Below are 17,139 nucleotides of genomic sequence, written 5' to 3'. Positions count from 1 at the left end.
GCGGGGGATGCATGTGTTAATTGCTTCAGATGACTCTAGAGCATCATCTGAGTGCTAGAGGCATGGGGAGCAGGCAGGCACTGCGTTACTCCCACCTTGGACTGGGAGTTCACGGCAGCCAGCACCAGGCAGGGGTGAACTTCCAAGCAGCTGAGGTGTTATTTTTAAACCCTGCTTGCTGCTAACTCCAGTGCAGGCCAAAACTTCTTTCCCAGTTATTGCCCCTTCTTGGTGGATTGGAGTCACCAAATAAAATGAAACTGGGTCTGAATCGCTCTAGGTTGGGGAGGTGGATGTTTCCAGAAGGGAAATGTGTTTTCCTTCTTGCAAAGCTGTGACGTGGGAGAAGCGCCCCGTCATGTTGCATGGGTGAAGGCAGGGAGAGGCAAATACAGCAAACAGCATTGTAGGAAGAAAACAAGAATAGAGGTACAGTAGATGTGATGTGCTGTTTGTTTGTTTGTTTTTAAATTTGCTTTTCTTCCAGTTTTGGTAACAGTGCATCTGTCTTCCCCCTGTGTGTGCTTTTTGCTTGTTCACCCTGTCAGTAGGAGAGGCAGATATAAGAAGGATTCTTATAAACCACCAATTCGTGTTCTTTAATGGAAACAACAACTGCGTGCTTAAAAAAGGGAGGAGGATCTTCATAGGCAGATAATTTGAAAAAGCACTTTACTAGGAGAACTAAGCCTAGGTCTGTGAAACCGTCAGAAGGTGGTTATGCAGAGGTAGATTCCAGCGACGGGGGTGGAGGTAGGCTGCGTTCTAGTGTCTGGGACTGGGGGCCTTTTCAGCACAGGTACCCCAAACCGTACTGAAGTACAAGTACTCTGGACTGAAGGAGCTTGAGTGCATCTTAAGGTGGCTTGCTTGGCATGCTGACACGTTCCATCGCTTACTGAACGTGCAGTGCCGGTTAAATTTCATAGATTTTTCCAGGCTTTACCAGACAGGGTCTTGCATCACGCAAATCCTTCGCTAAAAGAGACTGTGTGATATGTTATCTCATCTTCTGTGTGCTTCTCTTAGCAGCGACTGAGGTAGTTCCTCAGTACCGGCAGTATCTTCTCATGTATTTTTTTTTTTATACATCATCTTTAGCCCCTTCCTCCAGCTGTGAGGAGTTCAGAGACCTCGTTTGTAAGTGAGGCCAGGCTGCAGCTCAGCTGTGTCTGATCCTTGGCTCTGGCCATTGTTTACAGCTGTGCCGTACCTAACAAAGACATTTACATTCTTGTTTGAAAAATCAGATGCTGCCTCCTAATACCATGGCAATGGTGGTGAGGCCAGGGTTTTGTTTTTAAAAAGTGAAAGAACTGAATTTAAGCAAGTTTGTTTTTTCATTTCCAGTTTCTTTGTTATAAAAGTTTATACCCCTGAATTAAGATGCAGTGAACGAGGTGTAGTAAAAATACGCTGCTTTCAACACTTGCGCTTTTAAGAATAAGGATGCTTTTAAAATATAATTGCTTAAGGCTCTATATGTTTCACATGCTGGGAATTATGAGGCAACTCCAAACTAGGGAGTTTGAGTTTCTGAATATTAAATCCCCTTTTAATAACGTGTTCTTACTACAACACTTAAAATGCTTGGCAACCAACAAAAGCCTCATCCAAGAGGGGTGTACTACATCTATTTAAAGATATAAAAGAGTTGCCTTCTGGATTCTATTCAATGATCTATAAGGGGCCTGACCTCTCCTTTAGTTCTTTTCATATTGCTATTACGTTTCCCATGAATGATTTCCCTCCCCCCCGTCCTTTAACTTTTCTAATTTTGTGAAAGAAACCAAGGAGGATTGGCAGCTGGGCACTAGCCAAAAACTTTAAGCCACTTTATTTAACATGAATTTGGTGCAGGAACAGGAATGAGACCAGCAGTATAGTTTAGAGTAGGAAAAACACAGGAAATTATTTATGATTGTCCCACGGTTTGGGGAGAAAAGTCATTTTGTGTCTCTCACGAGTCTCAGTGCTTTTCATGAGACCTGAACATCTACTTTTCCACTGATTAAAGCGCCTCTGCGACTCACCTAGGAGCAGGGAAGAACCTTCTGAGGCCACCATGGCTGCGGGGTAGAACAGTGTTGGCTTTGTTTTATTATATCTGTTAGTACAGTCAGGGAAGGTGGGCGAGCTTTCACGGAAGCCCTTCATCGGGTCAGGAGTACAAGCAGCAAATATCAAATTAAGTTGAGAACAGCTGATCTTAACCACTAATTTTCAGCGTAGCGGACAAAACTCCAGGTAGGACTTCCCTTGGGCTGCTTACAGGCTGTTTCTTTTTGTTGTTGCTGAATAGCACGGTTCATGCTTCAGGATACCGGCACAGCCCTGTACTGAAAAGGGGCAGTGCAAAAGGGTACTGATGCACAAAAGCCCTCCGAAATGTTACTATATAATTTCTTTTTTTTAAGACCTTCACAACAGTTTCACCTCTAAAGCCAGTGTTTTGGGGGAGGGGGGGTTATGTGAGGCTCGACACCGAGCACTGCTGTCTTGAAGACTGGCTATGATGGACCTAACGGAGCGCTGTGGCTTTCTCCAAGGTGTGTTTATTTCTCCTGAGTATTTGCACTAAGCTGCAGTTAAGGTGGCCGGAGGATAGTTTTCCCCATCTCCAACCGTAGCCTCCCAGTGCAACCCCACGGATGTAAACACCTACCCAGGTCTCCGGGAGACTGAAGCACATGGTTATGTGCAGTTTTGAATAGGGATAGAAATAAGCATAGACTTAAGTGTTTTCCCGAATCAGGACCCTCTTGTCCTCTTTGTGTGCGGTTTCTCGTGGCCGGGCACGGCTCCTGCCACCGGCCCGGAGCTCTCCAGCTCCAGCACACCGCCAGCCGGCTCCCCCAGCCCGGGGGGGTTATTTTGGGTGTGTTTCCAGCTTTGCTCCTGTACGTCTAACTTTTTTTATGCACTTTTCTTGTTAAGCTTTTGAAGATTCACTAAGCTGCTTGCTTTGTAGAGAAAAAGGGACAATCCTCTTTGGATCGTGTTTTATTTTGAATATGGGTGCTGAATTCTAGGGACTAATCTTTTTGGAGGGCAGCGTGAGGCAGAGTAGACATAGCGTATTTTCTGGGTTCCTTTATTTTACATAACAATAAAAAAGTCCACCCTGAACCTCTTTTCTCTTTCTAGTGATGTGATCCATTTTTGATCCAAAATGGTGAAACCAGCAGACCTCTGGAAAGCATTTTTTTTTTTTAAATAGAAAGCTCTCCATTTAAAGGACAGTTGTTTGGATTGTAATAAAAAATAATCAAATTTCAATCCCCTATTCATAAACCTAAAAGCCGCCTTGTGTTCAGGAGTCGGTGTGCTGACTTTCTGCTTGATAGAAAGCTAGAACTGTGCTTGCAAATTCTTGGTTTGTTTTTCTTCTCTCACAGCCCCCTCCCCGGGTAACGCTGCATAATAGAGAGAAACTCCACAGAAAGAAATGGGAAGAGACCTCCTACTGCGGGGTGCTACTTAAGATACAGATCATTGGCATTTACCAGCCATATAAAAACAATATTTTCCCAAACCCTCTGAGTCCTGCTCCTCAGTTTATACAGCATAAGGCTGCAAAAGCCAGAAGTTTGGTGCAGCACATCCAAACAGCCTTTTTTCCCCCCCAGATGCATTTGACGTGTTTTAATAAACCTCTGGCTTCATCTTTAATGCCAAATTAAATGTTTTGATCTGTACCTTTAGTGAAGCTCTGCAGATCTATTGTGAAATCTTGACTTAAGTGCTCACATGGTAGAAAAAGACACCTCTCCTGGCTCATGTATTTAGGACTTTAAATAATCTGCTTTATGGTGCATCCATCATGCTGCAGATTTGGTGATAATTCCAAAGGCCATAGCTGAAGTTGAAACAAGCTGTTTGCATTTTATTGTGCTTACTTTTTTTTCTTTTTAAAAAAAATATAAATCAGGATGCAGCAGAGTGAAACAAATAGCAATCAAATATTAAGAGTTTATTTTTTTTAAACAGATCAAGACTAGTTGCTTTTTAAAATTGTGTTAATCACTGACTTGTATTCCGATCAGCTTCTGAAACTATAAACTGGAAGCACTGTAAATGCTAAATAAAGCTATGTGTATTTAGAGGAAGCACTTCTAGATGCATTTATAAAACCAGTAATTTGTTATTACAAAAATACTTCAATAGCAGAGCAGTATTGGGAAATGAAGCAATTGTGTTATTAGCTGGTTTCTAAACATGCGTGAGAAAACATCTAGTGTTTAGGAGGTAGTTTCCCCACAGAAAGAAAAAGGAATTACAGAATTCCCAAGATCAAAATAAAACTAATTCAAGTAAGTTGCTTTATGGGAGCCCTGAGTCAAAGGAAACATCTGGTCCCGCGCCTTCTTAGCAGGACATATGGTACGTACTGCAGGGATGTCATCCACGAGAGGCCAGGAGTATGGCTGGAAAAGCAGAATTAGCCTTGCTACCTAAAAAGGGCATCTCATTTATACAGGAGTTATAAAAATGTGTATTGATGAGAAAGGTCCTCTCTTTCTTTTACCTTAAAACAGCTGAGGTTGGGAGGGTTATTGAACAAGACAAATCTGCTCCAGCTGCTTTGGTTTTCTTGTACTGGAAAAATTTTGGAGCAGATGATACTGTTTTCAGAATAATGATCCAAAAAGCCCTTTATGTGCATAAGGGTAGGAAACCATCGCGTTGTGGCTTTGTCCAGGCCTTAATTTCTCTTTTCCAGCGTGAATTTACATCATTAAGGAAAGCGCTAATAAAATAAGTTTCCGTTCTTGAATGCTGCAGGTAGTGCTTCCCATACTGACAGTTGCCAAATAAATCCTCATCATCTGTAAGAGAAATACATAAAATATGGTTAAACGAATCCACCTCTCCCTTTGGGAGCTTTTTTGCACAGAGGCTTAGGAATCGCTGTGCCTGTGTGGGGAGAGCCCACGGGGTTTTTGCCTCCTTTGCACGGGAGAATATTCAAAAGCACTTTTTGTTGTTTCATGAATAACCGTATTAAAAGGGGAGGAAGAGATGTTATCTGTCAGACCCTTTTAGTGTCATAGTACCTAACTTTGTATAGCCCATACAGAAGACTGCCAGGGATGCTTTTTTTGGATCCTCTTGGAGTGCGGCTTTTCTTTTCAAGCCTCTGCGTAATGGACTCTTAATCCCCAGTATGCTTCCTGCCCTGGCAGAGATGTCTTTAGCCCAGCATTTGTTTTGTTTACTCCCCCCCCCCTTTTTTTTTTAAACTAAAAATCTCACAAGACAAAACCCAGAATCTGCGAAAGACCTATGAGATATTTGTGAAATGGGCCATGACTGCTTATAATTTGTAGGAATAATTACAGCATGTAAGGAAGTCTGCATTTATTAGCAGCAGTGATGAAGCATGTTGTTAAGCACACAGTGTGTCACCAAAGCAGCAGGCTGCCGGGAGCCCAGAATGGCTTTCATTGTTAATTTGGAGCAGAAACACTGAAGCATATCCTGAGAAGGATGCTAATGAAGGGACTGCCAGTAGTAAAATCCTTGTGACCTTTGTGCTTTGTGCTAATTTCTATTCCCCCTCCCTGCCCCCTTCTCCTTTCCCCCTGAGCTGCTATCTGGCCAGTTAGCCCGTGAATTTCGAGGTACAGTAGGAGTGTTGTCCGTGCTGGGGTGAGCTCCACGTGCCTCCCCCACTTCCACTCAAATCACAGCAGATTAAAGAGGCTTTTGTTGAAACGTAACAGACAGACACATAGAGGCAGGGTCCAAATTAACTGATTATAAATCACTAGTTAGTCTGAGAAGCCAAATCTAGAGCTGGCTAATGATTTGAAATTACTAGCCAATTGTTACATTAATCCCCTGTTTTAAAGCAACTGGGAAATGTTTGACAGCTGCAAAGAAATAAATATTTACGTGTTTTCTGTGGGGCCTGTGCTCTGCAGGGCTTGTTCAGGCTGTGTCTGCTGAGAGGCAAAGGAGAGGTGGCAGAGCCCAGCCAGGCACAAGAGCCCTGGCACAGAACGAAATGAGCCTGGTTTTAGGATGGGCCCGTTTTACATATGGCTCCCAGCTCTTGGCTTGAGAGCTGAGCTCTAAATTTTCAGCCACCTAGGGAAGAGGAGTTGGTGGTTCCCTGGTGTAACTTTTCTGTTCTTGCTCTGTTGTCTGCCTGATGCCAAGAGGACTTTCAAAATCCTGGGTTAAGCAGTACGTAGAAAAAGCGTAGGGATTTTTTTCAGGGTTGTCATGAGAGTGACCAGGGGGTTTCTGCACCCGGGGCTGAGGTCTGGAGCTGTTAGATGAGAGGCTTCCAGCCCTTTTTGCAGACTGAAACCTTCTGCTTTTCCAGGGGGAGCAGTAGGCTTGGTCAGCCTTGCAGGGCAGCATTGCCTAACTCGTGTGATAGAAACACTACGCGTTTCCTCCAGGGCAGTGAAGTGGAAGGCAGGGGGTAAGGAGCATCGCACAGCACCCACAAGCCCTGTCCCACTGCTGCTCTAATGCACTGATACCTCTCCTTTGCAGGGACTGTGAAGGTGAAGAGCTCTAATATACAAGTAGGCGACCTCATCATCGTTGAAAAGGTTAGCCTTTATGTGTCTTTTCTTTGTAAAGTGCTTTTTTTGCAAGACCATAGAAAATGAGGTATTTTGAAGTCACGTGTGTTTTACGGTAGGCTCAGAATATCAAGTGTTGAACACTAGTTTATAATATCTAATCGTTTTTCAGGGTTTCTCCCTCTTCCCCCGCCCCCTTTTTCACACACCCTCTGTGCAAGCAGCTATGTCCTCTAAAACTATTGGTCTGAGAATATTCAGTCCACAAAAAAAGAAAAAAAAATCGGTAGCCGTAGGCTCCAGATACATGTTTGCTTCTAGCATGGGACTTCTTGAAAGGAAGGCAGTATTAGTTTAAAATGTCCTCCTACTTCTAGAGTTACTCACTAGCTCTTTTGTAAACCTGGCTGCTGGTCGGTCCGGTCGGTGGGAGCTGGCACCAGTTATTAGGCTGCGCTTGGAATTCTGTGGGGAAGCGAGTTTAGGATTCAAAGCAAAACGAATGCCAAGCTTCAGTTTGACAAAGAAGTCCTCTTTCTCCTCCATACCCCCTTTGCTTGTCGCGGCAGGGCTGGGGAAGGCGGCTGTACGCGCGTGCAGGGCCGTACGCACAATAATGGCCTTTCTTCTCCTTACAGAACCAGCGGGTCCCTGCTGACATGATCTTCCTGAGGACGTCGGAGAAGAATGGTAAACATCTGGAACCAATTGTCAAAATAGCCATTAACCTTTCACTGGTTGTTTAGAGAAAATTATCTTTTGGAAATGTGAAAGAAATAGATAATAGTAAAATTTGAGAGAGGTGGAGAATTCAAATGCTTTTATGGACCACCACTTCTCAGGATGTTATGCTCTGGTTTTCTTTGCGCATCAAAGAACGTAGGTGGTTCAGTCTGGGGTAAGTGAATCAGGTCGCACAATGGTTTGCATTATAGATGTAAATCATCTTACGTGCCATTCAGGGTTGTGTTAAGCGTGGGATAAAGAAATGTTTGATCAGAAGCATTAAAAAACAGAGACTAAATGAGACCATTTCAAATTTCTTAAAAATACGGTGCAGAGTCTCACTGTATTCTGGACTAGTGGAAGGAAATGAATGTGTGATGCAAGAATAACATTCTTACGTTATTAATAAATGTTACTTGAAATCAGATAGTTTCCAAAGAAAGAAGGGTGTCCTATAGCTCCTGAAATGAGCCATATAACTAGGTGTACCAAAGACAGATCTGGAAGGAGTACTGACCGCTGTTGAAAATCCCCAGGGTCTTGCTTCCTTCGCACTGACCAGCTGGATGGTGAGACAGACTGGAAACTGCGGCTGCCTGTTACCTGTACTCAGAGACTGCCAACTGCTTCGGTGAGCTGCCTTATACTAAATATTCCGCTTGGTAAACACGTGTTATCTCTTTTGCCTGGCAAACGTTCAGGTGCTTCGGTTAGTCGGCTGTTTTGAGAAGCAGGGTGATGCAGCGTTGTCGTGCACAGGGCTCGGGGCACGTTACGGGTTAGCTTTGGCAACAGAGAATATGAGGGTAAGCCAGCTCCTCCCGAGCTCCAGCCCAGATCGCAGGTAAGGTGAAGCTAGGTGTCCCTGCCGCGTGGCTGTCACCGCAGCCAGAGAGTGACCTTGCAGCAGGAGGTGGCTAATGGTAGGGTGCTCCCATTTTCTTCGTCTTCTCCAGAGGTTGTTGCAGTAACTCACTGCAGAACAGGTCTTGTTGCAGGGTGGGTACCCTTGGTGGTGCTACTTTTCAAACCACTCTATGGTTTCTATGGATCTATAGATCCGCTCTGCGATCTGAAGTAAGTGTATAACCTCCATCAAACATGCTGTTTCCCAAAATCTCCAGCTAAAGTAGTTCATGTGGGTTTTTTTTCTTTTTAAAGCAAAACAAAACAAAAATAAACGGGGGAGGGGAAAAAAGGGGTGCAGGAGAGTCCCTGTTTTATTGATGCTCTATCTGTAGAAAGTGCAAGAAGTTTGTTTTATACAAAGGCTTTGAAGCAAGGCGTTCTCTCCATGGAGCAAATAGTTCATGCATGTGTAGGAGTCAGCTGTGAAAACACTGTGTAGCACTGGCGAGTCTTCTTGTCACCACAGAACCGTTCCTGGTGACACTGGCGTCTTGAACTGAACATGGAGTGAAAGGGTGTTCCTTGGTTGCCTTGGAAGAGTAGTCCAAACCTTCTTTGCTACAAAATAATGAATGTCTTAGGCTGTCGTGATTATTCAGGCTGAAATTTCTTTTATGGAGCACCGACATCTAAGTAACTCCCAGGGGCCTCTCAGGTATCAGTTCAAGAAATACTCTTCGGTGAAGCTGGTACAACAATGGAATTTTCTCTTAAACAGTTGGGCTCCAGTAAGTAATAGAATTTAGTGATGATCTGAACTTGATAAGTAACTCTTGCTCAAAGTAGTTTGGTAGAAATATTTGCATGTTATTAAAACGTCGTTGTCTGTCTGCCAAACCATGTCTGTTTTACAGGACCTACTGCAAATTCGATCCTATGTATATGCAGAGGAACCCAATATTGATATACATAATTTCGTGGGGACCTTCACAAGGGTGAGTCTTGCTGACATATGCTTGAAATCATATAGGTAGTGTTTGCTGTGCAAACCTGCTGAATTCTACCAGGATGCCAGAGTTTCTCAGGAGAAATAGCGACGTTTCTCTTTGCTGTTTCTTGTCTCTTCTTGCTTTTCTTTTTTTTTTTTTTCCTTCATAAAAATCCATGAAATAAATCTGAAGCGAAAATATGGTTATTGAAGTTTTGACTTGGAGACAATGTCATTGGCTGTTTGGGATTAAGGACCTTACTCTGAAGGTATTAGACCTGAACATTCGGACGGGGATTGGCAGTTACGTCTTCATGGTGCCTGTTCAGAAGGAAATCTGGACCGCCGTGGACTCTGTAGGACTAAAATCCTTTAACTGTGGAAAGACGGGGAATCTTAGCTCGATCAGGCAGTAGCAGTCTCAGCTCTGAGTCTTTTGGATTTTTGCCTCCAGTTGCGTGCAGCCAATGTGAACTCGGTTATATCTGGCCCCCATTCCAGAGGGCAGCAGCTCAGAGCCACTGTGAAATATCACCATTAAAAACCATATACCTTCTGACTTGTTGGGAAGATGCATTGCCTACTTGGGCCAAAAGGTTGGGTTTTTCTTCCTCTTGGTGGGATTATGAAAATTTTGAGAGATTCATCTAGTACCCTTGGGGAGCTTTCAGAAGAAAAATAGTTTTGTAACAAATAGGAGACAGTTCAGCTTTTTAGAAGTTGTTTGCTGGTATTTTAGTTCAAAATTTAGGCTTTGCCCTTTTATCTTCATGTGGCATGGTTTAATCAGGTTTAATAGTGCTGGCACGGGCGAGTGGCTTGGGGAGGCAGTTCTGGTGTAACACCTGCACAGACATTAGTTTACTTTCTTATGCAAAGGTACAGCTTTGTGTAGACTTAATCTTTTGCTGCCTAAGAGGACTCGCTCTTTCTTGTAACTGTTCTCTGGTGCGTATCAGACAACTTCCCAGGCATCACTGAGCACTCCGCACAGGTTCTCAGTGAGATCTTACAGTAGCAGGAGAAATGCTATTAATCCACATGAGCCACGCGAGGGAACGTTTTCCTGTAGTCCCTGGAGAGCTGCTGACAAATCCCTTTCTCATTTACAATTCCTGGGGGCCTTCAGCAGACAGAGGTATTTTAATAGATTTTCCCCCCCCGCTCTCTCCCCCAGTCCTTCTGTTCCACTGAAACAAAGTGCTCATGGTTTTAACCCAACCAGAGATTTACAAAAATCCTCCATCCTTTCAAGAAGGCGTCTACCAACTCTCCCAGCATCCCTCTCCGAGCGCCTCTGTGTGACTCTTGTCCGAGTCATCCACTGGTCATTGGCGTTACTGACAAGTCTGTATATTTTTCTTTTTTTTCTGTTGTAGGAGGACAGTGACCCTCCAGTAAATGAAAGTTTAAGCATAGAAAACACCCTATGGGCCAGCACAGTGATTGCATCGGGTAAGTCAGCCGCATGCGTAAATTTTTTTTTTTAAGGGAATATGTTAACAATTTTTCAAGGTCTTTTTGTAATGGAGTAATAATCTCTGTCAGTTGGAGAAATTAGCAGTTGGAATGAGGTTTCCCACTTGTCCTAACACCTCTGGGGAGCAGAGCTGACATCTAATTGCCTCTTGGACATTCCTAGATGAGAAAGAATTGGAGTGGCCTTTGGGCACTTCTTTAGCATCTAGGACCAGAATAGCACTTAATTGCTCTCCACATTGACATCCTAATCTGTAACAGAAATGGTGTCAAATAGATTCTGGTAACAGAAGCTAAGATGAAAGATTTCCAGGTAAGTGCTTCCATGGAGTTCGTCTGATATACTTTTAAAAAGGAAAAAAATAAATTCTTTGACAGATTTCGGCTTATATATACGATAAGCTCCCAAGGCCTGAGAGTAATCAATGCCCTCTTGTAGAGGCTTGTCAAAGTAAAAGCCTCGTCCCTCTCCTATCCAGCGCGCTTGCAAAGCTTGCAGGGGGATAGCTGGAGCGGGGTGGAATTCTGTAGTGCAGTTCTGGAATTAAAGTTGTCGAAAGGAGAGACTCGACAGTGCAGTACCAAGGTGTACGTTGAATTAATAACAGGAGGGAACATGAACTTCAAAAGCTTTTTTTTTTTTTTTTAAGCAATGAAAAGGTTTTGGTTTGCTCTTTTAAAAGCAAAAACCAGTGAATAGATTTTATTCCTGTATATTCTATTCCTGCTCAGACTCTTCTTTGAAGTGTATTAGTGTTGTCACAGTGCTGTGACCAAGGGATTGTAAAAAGGCTAGTTGTCCAAATACAATTTAATCAAGGTCCAAATAAAACTCAATCAAGTACATTATGTTTATAGATTAGTAATTGCCACACAGTAGGTAACTTACCTTCCCCCCCGAGTGTAGACACACGTAGTCAGCCTGGCAGCTTCAAATACCCGTCAGGCTGCTTAATGCATGAGTCTCAGCCCGTCCTGCTTCTGAGCAGAATAGATGGAGAGATGGAAAGCCATTTTCCTTGTGATTCTGTCCTCTATGGCTCCTCTTACCCTTTCCCGGGGGAGGGCGCTTTCTCACCCCTTGCGTGGAAGCTTTAATTTGTACCAGCTCTCGAACCGTGGCAGACCCACCCTGCCATGGCTGAGCCGAACGCGGGGGGGTGTTGGGGTGAATAGTCCTGCTGGAGTCAGAGGGGCTCGCAGCCGGTGCCCGCTGAGGGTACCAGGTGCCCAAAGGAGGGCGCAGCGCTCGGCGCCCCTGCTCGCCACTGCGGTGCTCTTCAGAAGCCCCGGGTGGTCTTGGTGTCCGTATCAAGGCACGCAACAACCTCCTCCCTGCTCAACCGCACCTACCGTTCGAATCCAATCCTCCTTTCCGAATAAGGGATTTGCAGATAGACGTCTTTGTGAGTTCAGTTAATAGGAATAACATCCGCAAATATTTTCATCGTGTGGAATGGTTTATGCAGTTGAGTCTGTTTTGAATGGCCATAAAACAACTAAAAACACTCTTTTTATACATACCAGTGTGCCTTCAAGCTGTTCTCTAGTCCTGGCAGGTTTTTCCTCTCATTTTGGCTGATACAATACTCAGTTTTGTTTCTCCCTGTGGTAATAATAAATAGCATGTTTGAGGTTATTTCTGTTAAGAAAAAACAGTGGATATTATTTTTCTTCTTCTGCAAGTGAAAGCTGTCAAGTTGTGGCGATGCCACCGTACTGGGGCAGCCTTTGCTTGTAAGACGAAGCAGAGCTGTGTGGCTTTCTCCATCTGCTGCAGCAGGAATGGGTCTGACTCCTGACTGTTTGCGGCTGATTTGGAGTAGCTGTGCCATCTGCTGATTTGAATTGTGATGATCTTACCACCACCTGCCATCTGGCTCCAGTGATTTGTTGTTGTTGTTTGGGTTTCGTTTTTAAAGGAATGTTCCCCAGCATATTTTTAGAAACCACCTCTTTTTAATCAGCCTTATTTAAAAATAATTCACTTGCAGTTTGTTAAGTCTTTGATCATTAATGGGAGCAGGGGAATAGCGGAGTATAAAATGGCCGTGTGTTTGCCAAAAAAAGCAGTGCTTTTTTTCAGTGTTGTTTTTCTCCATTTTTACAGACCCTGAAAATATTCTAGTAAAAAATCAGACTTTGGCAATAACAGCTTTTAAACTCTTGACGGTAGATAGCTTTTTCTTTATAGCTTTTTGCAACGTCTTGAAGAGAAATCTGTAGAAACACAGTAATTTATAGTGCTAAACTTTATTTTATTTTATGTTTCTGTGAGAAGAAAAGGGAGAACTTTGTTGCTCTCAGCTCCTCAGCAACTGTGGGACATAGCATTAAAATACACTGGTAGGCTCCCAGCAGCTCCATCTGTTACAGCGAGGTAGCAGTTGGTGTGATTCGCCTTTTGGTGGGAACAGCAATTAGACAAATACTTAAAGTGTAGGTTTTAAAAATAAGGTGATTTTGTCTTTGAAAGCTGCTGGAATTCATTGGTTTTCCTCTGGTTGTGGCAACCTTCACCGATATTGAAGAACCATAGCCCAGAGCACTGATTTGGTTTTGACAGACAGTGAAGGACTGCTCTCTGGTGTAAGGCAAACGCACCCACACCTCGGTGGGATTCATAGTGGTGCGAGGAGAACCAAGGAGTCCTTCGTCCGTAGCAACTTTTATTTACATCAAAAGGGCCCAGGGAAAGTCAAGAGGGCAAAGCAGGTGACTCCTCTTTCCATGCACATTAGCCGATGCCGTCCGAGATGCTGCATCAAGTGCAGCCATATGGGCAGTGGGGCTGGAGCCTTACTGACTTCTTGTAGGATGTCTTCTGTTCAAAGTCTGTGTTTTTATAGGGTTTACATTTCAGGTACCACTTTTAAAATTTCTGGTTGCTATTGCTTCTGAAATTAGCCTGCTAAAACTCCTTTCTCACTGTCAAGCGTTTTTTTACAGAGGAAACAAACCGAGGTTGTTTTTCTTGGCTGATGCCTGCTCTGTTTTGTTTAGGCACTGTTGTGGGAGTTGTCCTCTACACTGGAAGGGAACTGCGCAGTGTGATGAATACTTCGAACCCAAGAAGTAAGGTATGGTAAGGAAACAGTCTTATAATAAATAAAAAGGGACAGAAATTTCTCATTTTCTTTAAAAGAAAATCCTTCCAAATCCTGTACCTACACACTATACAGACAACCCCATAGCAATAATGGTTCATATCTTCCAGCCTGTGATTTAAGATAGCTCCCATAGCAGAACCTATTTCTCTTTTTTTTTTTCATTTGATCCTGTTATACATGTGTCTTCTCACTTTTTTAAAGATCAGTAAAACCATTGTTTCGTGTGGTTCCAACGAGATAGTCCCAGTTAGAACAGGAATGCTTATTTTGCTGCATTCTTCTATTATAGCAGAGCTAAGGCAAGGTGCAGGGATGTTTATGTAGTCTGCAGCTTTTGGCAGCATGAGTCCTCTCACACCTCTTCATGCCTCGCTTAGCTTCCAAAGGGTGGCAGTCTTATTTAGTAAGCTGGCAACGATGTTACTTATAAATTTAAATGTGTTTGTAGTGTTTTAAAAGAGGAGTTGACTAGTGGAGAATGGCTCTTTGGATATGGCAGTTCGTTCCCCTTGTGAATGTTACATTGAGCTAACGGCTTCTCTTGTGTGTTTTAAACGCCTTTGTTTTATTTCTTTAGATTGGTCTTTTTGATTTGGAAGTGAACTGTCTTACCAAGATCCTGTTTGGGGCTCTTGTGGTGGTCTCGCTTGTCATGGTGGCCCTTCAGCACTTTGCTGGCCGCTGGTATCTTCAGATCATAAGATTTCTCCTTCTCTTCTCAAACATCATTCCCATTAGGTAAGGCGGTGGATAATTCTTCCCAGCAAAATACTGTTTCCTTTGCATCCTCCTCCATGCTTCCAGGATGAACAAACATGTGAACTCTTATCTATTCCTCATTTGACAAGTAAGCAAATCTAGACATAGAAATCAAATTCCTGGTCAAACATAAGAACGGCTTTGTCATTTCTGCTGAATTTGTTTAGCGTATTCACCTGTTGACTCTAACCCAGGCTGTGGATTAGTCATTTAAAGCCCCTTCTCTCAGTGTTCAGGCTGCCTGGTTACTTTGACAAGAACAGAGCAAAAAATGGAAGAGATATTTATACCGCATGTAGTGTAATAGGACCCGATTGCCTTTTAGAGGGGACTGAAAATTTAATATTTAATTGCACTGTATTAATAAGTGGATTGTTACTTTTGGTGTAGGCCTGGGATTCATTTCAGTTCCATTTTTAACCTGCTGTCTGTGTATCAACCATGCTGTCCTTACTTGTCTGTGTCCATCTTCCCCTCAAATTATGTCTGCCCTTCTCAACACAGTTTTATCGTCTGTCTTTGAATTACAGTCCCACTGCAGCAATGCGCAGCCCTTCTCCCCATTTGCCACCCAACCCCTGCCTTTGAATATCCTCCCAAAACACCCCTTTGGCAGCTCAAACGCAGTGTGGAAGACATGTCCTTTCATTGCACGGCAGCAGTTCGCGATGGTTTCTTTCCAGAGTTTAACTGGACATCCATTTTCTGTTTCTTTTCCCCCTTCCTCCTGCATAGTTTACGTGTGAACCTGGACATGGGGAAAATTGTCTACAGCTGGGTGATCCGCAGAGATTCCAAAATCCCTGGGACTGTGGTTCGGTCCAGCACTATTCCTGAGCAGCTGGGGAGGATATCCTATTTGCTTACAGACAAAACAGGTATCTATGTAGAAAATACTGTTTTGAGTTGTAGTATGTTATTTGGATTTTGTTGCCGTTTTGGCCAGCTAGAGAGTATAGTGTAAGATTTCTTTGGACTAGGAGAAATATGCATATCCTGTCACTTCGACAATATGATTTAATCAGTTTTTTTTAAATTTGCATTTTTTTCTTCTAAACGCACTAAGATAGGACAGGAATATTATGCTACTTCAGAGGACGCTTAGTGTGATACTAACCAAAACCCGAGGGCAAAAATAAAATTAAAAGCAACTTTTCAGAATTAGTTTCCAAAGCCAGATGAAGATGGCCTACATGTGTAGGCAGAAACATACCATCAGTCTGTCTGCTGCTGTCCTTGTGGTCTTAAAGTTGAGCTTGGATTCAGAAGACCTAAGCTGTAATGAAAAGCTTGGTCTGACATAAAACCCTGGTCCCACTGAGGTTGTTTCCAGAAGTTTTCTTTGGCTCCATCAGGACCAGAATTACGCCTGCAGCTCTTGCTGGCATTGACTTTGGGGTAAATCTCATTCTTATTTACTGGCACAGCGATGCGCACCGCTGGAGAATCAGCCCTCAGGCTTGTTAATATTGTCTTTCAGCTGGCCTCAGCCTGCGCTGGGAGCCTGGTGCAGTGACTGGTTCAGCTTCTAGCCCAGTTTCTCTTGAATTTGGGGTACAGCGAGGATGAGAACGTGTGCTGGGCAGTAGGCATGTGGGTCCTGCTCCACGTTTGGTGCTGCTTCTGTTACAGGAACTCTTACGCAGAATGAGATGGTCTTCAAGCGACTTCACCTGGGAACGGTGGCTTACGGCCTGGACTCCATGGATGAAGTGCAGAGCCACATATTCAGTATATATACACAGGTAGAATTAAATTGCATGACTTAACTCTTTGTTCACAAGACAAAGTCTGTTTTGTTCCGGGACGCTGGGCTTCTAGTGAGTTAAAATGCCAGGGATCTGCCTCTTAACTATTATTTTTTGGAAAAGTCCGAAGGTCACTGGATGCTTCATGCATAAATATTGCCATGATTGCTTGTTGCGTTCGTAGGTTGTTTCACATCCACCAGTCCGTTACTGCCACAGCACACGCACGGGTCTGTACGTGCATGTCAGTGTACGCGCCTGTGTCTTGCTACTAAGGTCTGATTGTAAAATAGCACGCTTGTACTGAGATATTCACCCCTTACAGCAACCACAGCATTTGCTTCATTGAAAAATTGGCAAAAATTGGCTCTGGGTAATATTTAGTGGATTAAATGGCTGCTTGAAACGCTGTGTACCGGTGCAATAATAAAGGAAGAGGAACCGTAGGTACTTAGTAAAGGAGTAACAGAGAACAGCGTACCAACATCGCTGCTTTAGGCTTGATAGTTAAAAAGAAAATGGTAAAAGTGGGATTCTTTCCCTAATGTACCAATGATCTTACATGGTGCATGACTGACGTCTGCTTTGAGAAATACCTACAGCTAAAGAAGGCGGCAAAGTCAACACGTAAAGTATAGAACAGGAAAATCCTGTTTTGGGAAGTCTCTCGCTTGCGTTCCTGTTTCAGTATCACTGGCTGAGCCAGCATCTAAAAAGCCTTCATCTCTACTCTTAGACTTTTACTTTGGTTTTGTGCCATAGCCAGGTAATGCCATGTGACCTGTCTGGGTCAGCAAACCGTATTCCTTAGCAAGTTACAGCAGACAAGATGCTTATCAATTGAAACTTCATATGGATACATGGACTTCCTTCTTAAAACAAGGGGTGAGGTTTTACTTAGAATATTACCACCTTTAAAAAGAAATAATTGGCTGTCG

General features: G+C 43.4%; 1 protein-coding gene and 1 long non-coding RNA gene across 6 annotated transcripts in view; one reads left to right on the top strand and one right to left on the bottom strand.

The window, feature by feature from the left end:
* ATP9A (ATPase phospholipid transporting 9A (putative)) overlaps window positions 1–17,139 on the top strand; it is a 64,907-nt gene that overhangs the window by 16,258 nt on the left and 31,510 nt on the right. For all 5 annotated transcript variants that reach the window (XR_010375166.1, XM_064465242.1, XM_064465241.1 and 2 more), the window contains 9 exons: window positions 6,511–6,569; window positions 7,181–7,232; window positions 7,805–7,899; window positions 9,032–9,112; window positions 10,485–10,560; window positions 13,588–13,664; window positions 14,272–14,432; window positions 15,189–15,331; window positions 16,086–16,198. Coding sequence is in view for 4 of the 5 variants with exons in the window: in XM_064465242.1 (XP_064321312.1) it covers window positions 6,511–6,569; window positions 7,181–7,232; window positions 7,805–7,899; window positions 9,032–9,112; window positions 10,485–10,560; window positions 13,588–13,664; window positions 14,272–14,432; window positions 15,189–15,331; window positions 16,086–16,198 (857 nt within the window). In the remaining variant the exon portion in view is untranslated. The remainder of the gene's footprint in view (window positions 1–6,510; window positions 6,570–7,180; window positions 7,233–7,804; window positions 7,900–9,031; window positions 9,113–10,484; window positions 10,561–13,587; window positions 13,665–14,271; window positions 14,433–15,188; window positions 15,332–16,085; window positions 16,199–17,139) is intronic.
* LOC135315688 (uncharacterized) lies at window positions 3,953–7,377 on the bottom strand. The gene is made up of 2 exons (XR_010375167.1): window positions 6,930–7,377; window positions 3,953–4,829 (listed from the first exon to the last, which is right to left on the bottom strand). It is a non-coding gene; the product is annotated as an uncharacterized LOC135315688 (long non-coding RNA).

Source organism: Phalacrocorax carbo, chromosome 14 (assembly GCF_963921805.1).
Source record: "Phalacrocorax carbo chromosome 14, bPhaCar2.1, whole genome shotgun sequence".
In the NCBI taxonomy this organism is placed as follows: Eukaryota; Metazoa; Chordata; class Aves; order Suliformes; family Phalacrocoracidae; genus Phalacrocorax; species Phalacrocorax carbo.
Note: the sequence above shows the minus strand (reverse complement) of the source record. Positions and strands in the feature narration are given on the sequence as shown.